Below are 5816 nucleotides of genomic sequence, written 5' to 3' on the forward strand. Positions count from 1 at the left end.
ACCAGGATCAGACAGCAGAACCAGGATCAGACAGCAGAACCAGGATCAGACAGCAGAACCAGGATCAGACAGCAGAACCAGGATCAGACAGCAGGACTAGGATCAGACAGTAGGACTAGGATCAGACAGTAGGACTAGGATCAGACAGTAGGACTAGGATCAGACAGTAGGACCAGGATCAGACAGCAGAACCAGGATCAGACAGCAGAACCAGGATCAGACAGTAGGACTAGGATCAGACAGTAGGACTAGGATCAGACAGCAGAACCAGGATCAGACAGTAGGACCAGGATCAGACAGTAGAACCAGGATCAGACAGCAGGACCAGGATCAGACAACAGGACCAGGATCAGACAGCAGAACCAGGATCAGACAGTAGAACCAGGATCAGACAGCAGAACCAGGATCAGACAGCAGAACCAGGATCAGACAGCAAGACCAGGATCAGACAGCAGGACCAGGATCAGACAGTAGAACCAGGATCAGACAGCAGGACCAGGATCAGACGGTAGAACCAGGATCAGACAGCAGAACCAGGATCAGACAGCAAGACCAGGAGCAGACAGTAGAACCAGGATCAGACAGCAGAACCAGGATCAGACAGCAGAACCAGGATCAGACAGCAGAACCAGGATCAGACAGCAGGACCAGAACTTAAACAGTCTAACCTTCCATCACTGGTTGGACCCGACGGCTGTGAACACAAAGTGAAGCTGCTGAATGATGAATGAAGGAATTACATTTCATCACACCTGTTCACCTGCTGCCCATGGACCAATCAGAGCCAGCTGCGGTGGGAAGAAGGCGAAAACAAAACACAGGAAGTGACACAAAACAATATATCTTTTCAAAATAAAACAAAGCAATTCCAATTCCAAATCAAGAGCCTGATAATCAAACCTATTGACATGATGACAACAAATTCAGTCTGGTTTTGTTCATGTTTTTGTCCCAAGCGTACCTGTCAAACTTATTCCTGACCAAAGGTCATCACAGATTAGATGGAATCAATCCAGTCTTGGCTCACCTGATCAAAAGACGCTCTAACATCAACTAGGAAACATTTTTACTGAAACATCATTGTCAAATGTCAAGTTTACTAACACTTTCTGAAATAAAAAGTTTTCCTGTTTGATAAAGTTCATGAGTGAGACATTTCAGAGAAGTCTGAAGCTGCAGTTTGTGACTCTGACCACCAGAGGGCATCAACACAAACCTTACCCAGACACGAGTATAAATAAAAAAAAATTATTATAGTTTCAGTAACAACTACAACAACAATAATAAAAAAGGTGTTAAGTTTTATATCAGGTAAAACAACAGTCTTGGTTTCCATGGTTCCTGAATCTTATCTGGTTTTCATGTGATGAAATGATTCAGTGTTTTAAAGAGTTAAAACTGTTGATTCCTTCAGAATGTGACAGTGTTTGTTTCAGATTGGTTTTTAGTTTCTCTGCATGTTTTTAAAAATATTTTCTGGCTGATTGACAGGTCATCATGTCTGTGGGCAGAAAGTGGACATGAAGAAGAGGCAAGTTTAAATGAATGTTTCATGAGTGGCCTGATGAGGACAAACAAACATCTTCTGTGTGGAACAGACTTGTGGCTGTCCTCTTCTGCTCTTTGTTTGTTGTCACACTGAAGCTTGTTGTTTCATTGTTGCTTGACCCACACTGGAGCTTTTCATGGTCTGGGCTGAGATAAATGCTTGTCATCCAGCTCCACCATTACACCATCACACAGGCCCGTTCCCTTGAAAAAAAAAAAAAAAAAAAAAAAAGAACTCCACAGCTTTGCTTTCAGTCCAGAGTCTAAAAACGTCAAATAAAACACAAAAAAGTAACAAAAATGATATAAAACAGATTTGCAGTGAAGTGGCAGGTTCATTGAGTAACAGGAAGCCTAATTCTGTAGTCCAGAAAGTTCTGCCAGATTCTCTCTGTGACAATCAACTTCCTATTTGGTTCCGGAAGATTAGGAAAGTACAAATAGTTGGACGGTCAGTGGTAAAGACACAGWGTTCAATAGTTTGCTGTCATTAGTGTGCATTACAATTTATGTGCTCGTTTACAACAGAGGAAGCGGGGTCCGCATAGAGAACGGGAAAAGTATTATCAAAAAGTTTCTAGGAAGGAGCTTAGGAGTTGTCAGCGTGACCTGGTAAAATGTTTCCTAATGTGTGTGTGTTTGAGAAGCTCTCAAGAATCTTGGCTAAGGTTTGGTCAGATGACATTGTAAAATATAACGTGTTCAGTTACTCAGATGTGTGTAAAGGACAAGGCAACAAAGACAGAATTAAGATTTGAATGTTAATGTAAGAACCGAAGCCATACAAACTACCCATCGGCTAGGCTAATAGCCTCGTGGAACGCCACAGGCAGGAAGTTTCAGCATCAACAACTCCTTCAGGTCCTGGCCACTCCTTAGAGGAAAGCTGTCACATTGATGGAGGCTCTCCTTATCATGTGACCAGAAACCTTTGAGAATAGAGAAAACTGAGTTCTAATGTAAAAACATTTACATGTTGTAAATGTTTTCACGCATGTATCTAACTGCTCTGAGTGATCATTTTGTCTAGCCATCCAGACCAGTCTGTAAATAAAATCATCATTTTAATCTTAAAAATATTCACACAATAGTTTAAAAATATGTATGTTTCACCCAAGAAAAACTACATAATGTGGGGTGCTTTTAAAAATCAGTAAGTAAACAAACCCCAATAAATTTCGTCAACACAGAAAGGAAGGTATAAAATCCACAAGACCTGTTTTACAGGGTTCTTGATCTTTTTAAGTCCTGACTGTCTGAGAACCATGCAGTCAATAAACTCCCTCATTAGCTGCTACTGAGTCCTGCGTGTGATTAMAGATTTTTGCTACCACAGCAGCAGCAGAGTTACTCAAGTCAAAATGATGGCGCTAAACTTATTCATGTTTAACGTTAAAAAAACAAGATAAACAACTTTATTAAGATGAACAACTATCAGATGAACTAACTGAAGAGATGAAAACTCTGATAAGATGAACTAACTGATGAGATGAACCAACTCTGATGAGATGAACCAACTCTGATGAGATGAACCAACTCTGATGAGATGAACCAACTCTGATAAGATGAACTAACTGATGAGATTAACTAATTGATGAGATGATCCAACTCTGTTGAGATGAACCAGCTCTGATGAGATGAACCAAATCTGATGAGATGAACCAACTCTGATGAGATGAACTAACTGATGAGATTAACTAATTGATGAGATTAACTAATTGATGAGATGATCCAGCTCTGTTGAGATGAACCAGCTCTGATGAGATGAACCAACTCTGATGAGATGAACCAACTCTGATGAGATGAACTAATTGATGAGATGAACTAGCTGATGAGATTAACTAATTGATGAGATGATCCAACTCTGTTGAGATGAACCAACTCTGATGAGATGAACCAACACTGTTGAGATTAACTAACTGATGAGATGAACCAACTCTTATAAGATGAACTAACTCTGATGAGATTAACAGACTCAGATGAGATGAACCAACTCTGTTGCGATGAACTAACTCTGATGAAATTAACAGACTCAGATGAGATGAACCAACACTGTTAGGATGNAACAGACTCAGATGAGATGAACCAACTCTGTTGCGATGAACTAACTCTGATGAAATTAACAGACTCAGATGAGATGAACCAACACTGTTAGGATGAACCAACTCTGATGAGATGAATCAACTCTGAAGAGGTGAACCAACTATGATGAGATGAACTAACTCTGATAAGATGAACTAATTGATGAGATGAACTAGCTGATGAGATTAACTGACTGATGAGATGATCCAACTCTGGTGAGATGAACTAGCTGGTGAGATGAACCAACTCTGATGATATGAACTAACTCTGATGAGATTAACAGACTCAGATGAGATGTACCAACTCTGTTGAGCTGATCTAACTCTGAAAAGATGAACTAACTGATGAGATGAACTAACTCTGATGAGATGATCTAACTCTGTTGAGATGATCTAACTCTGTTGAGATGATCTAACTCTGTTGAGATGAACTAACTGATGAGATGAACTGACTGTTGAGATGAACCAACTCTGATGAGTTTAATTAAAGAGTTTATTTAATTGATCAGTGAAGAAAAACTGATAAAATGTTGCCCATTTTTCATGAACTATAAAACATCTTCCTCACTGGTGATCGTTGAGGAGGTTCTATCATGGTTTGGATTTATTAAAAATATCCAGTTTCTCATGTTTGATTACCCAGAGTTTGCTGTCGGTAACCAACTACACAGTTTTCAGTTTTCAGTTTGTTGCTATAATTCTATTTTCTGTCAGTCCAACTTTTTAAAGATATTTAAAAATCRTGTTTCTGTACAGGGATTGTGTTTTTAGGGAACAAAGGTCCTAAAAATGTAATTATTTAATCCCCCCACTACCCACCACAAGTTGGCTGTTAAAGCTCAACACAACACTGAAAGTCTGGAGATCTTACGTCCAGGTGTTTCCCGACCTTTTCCATTATCTCCTGGTGTTACCTGAAACATGTTCAGCTGTGATTCTGTCTGACTTCATGTTCTATAGAGACAACAGCAGTCTTTCAAACAGGCTCCTCCCAGTGGGCGGGGCATAAAAGCTGCACTCAGCCTTCAGACAGAGGGGCTCGGTTTCTGCTCTTCATCTTCATCAGTGACAGATCAGCTAAGATACAGCTGCTGCTTGGTGAGTACACTCAGATTGCACAAGAAATACACTCAGGTTATACACTTAGTACTCGTTACATGTAGGGGAGACCGAGGACAGTTGCAACACTTTTTRCATTTGACTGTTACTCAGAGATGGTTTGGATTAGACAAAACAAATTTTTATACAATAACTTACATCTTTCTGTTAATAGTCAAAACTATTTATAGATGATTAAAGAACGGAGCAGCCCTCACAAAGTGCATTTGAAAGTGAAAAGTCAGATGTTGCAACTGACCCCATGGACAGTTGCAACATTGTTTGGGGGTGGTTGCAGCATGTTATTAATACAATATATTTCACTGTTATTAATACAATATATTTCACTGTTAACGAAACAGATTATATATATATATATATATACACACACATATGTTTTTGATGTAATCGGGCTCGATTCCTGGTTCGGACCTGCTTCTTTCTGTGCTGAGTTTGCATATTGTGCTTGTGCTTGTGTGGGTTTTCTCTGGGTACTCCGATTCCCCGTCACCCAAAATATATGAACAATAGGCTGCCTTCAGGCCCAGGTATTCCTTACAAAAAGAGATCTGTGATCTCAGTGGGATTTGTCTGGTTAAATGACAGAATAATAAAAAAATAATAAAGTTATTACAGGTTTGCCTTGAGGAGTAGACCTTTATACATATATCAAAGACTCGGCTTTCAGTGACAGGACGAATGGAACTAAATGTGAGGCAATTAACTTTTGTTTTGCCAATTGTTAGTAGATGCGTTCATTTTGCAAAATTTACACTGAAGAAAACTGGGATTCCAAAACCACTGTGGAAGATCACAACTGTAGAAAAAAATAAACAGTTCTAAGTTTTACACTGTAAAACGGTCATGAATACCCCAATGTCTATTTAAGTATAAACTCAATATAAACATCTTAATATCAATTTCACGTGGTTCGTTTTTATATGAATTTAACTGTCCTACTTCCTGTCAGTCATGATGAAACCTCATATGTTAGCTAAATAAGCTGACCTTGATATAGAGTCAGAATATATTAGTTCAAAGTAAACACATATCTTGTTTAAACCATATAAGTTTAAGCTGGATCACAAC

At 39.1% G+C, this 5816-nt stretch overlaps 2 protein-coding genes across 2 annotated transcripts in view; one reads left to right on the forward strand and one right to left on the reverse strand.

Moving 5' to 3' along the window:
- The window catches only part of dytn (dystrotelin), a gene marked incomplete in the record, with an annotated part of 11844 nt that extends 10825 nt beyond the window's left edge, over window positions 1-1019 (reverse strand). The window contains 1 exon segment of the mRNA XM_014008535.1: window positions 671-1019. Coding sequence (XP_013863989.1) covers window positions 671-747 — 77 coding nt within the window.
- A 3555-nt stretch (window positions 1020-4574) lies between these two features.
- The window catches only part of LOC106517613 (CD59 molecule (CD59 blood group)), a 5090-nt gene continuing 3848 nt past the window's right edge, over window positions 4575-5816 (forward strand). Inside the window, exon 1 of the mRNA XM_014008543.1 lies at window positions 4575-4727. The gene's annotated coding sequence lies outside the window, so the exon portion shown is untranslated. The remainder of the gene's footprint in view (window positions 4728-5816) is intronic.

This window comes from Austrofundulus limnaeus, unplaced genomic scaffold (assembly GCF_001266775.1).
Source record: "Austrofundulus limnaeus strain Quisiro unplaced genomic scaffold, Austrofundulus_limnaeus-1.0 Scaffold51, whole genome shotgun sequence".
NCBI classification, from domain to species: Eukaryota; Metazoa; Chordata; class Actinopteri; order Cyprinodontiformes; family Rivulidae; genus Austrofundulus; species Austrofundulus limnaeus.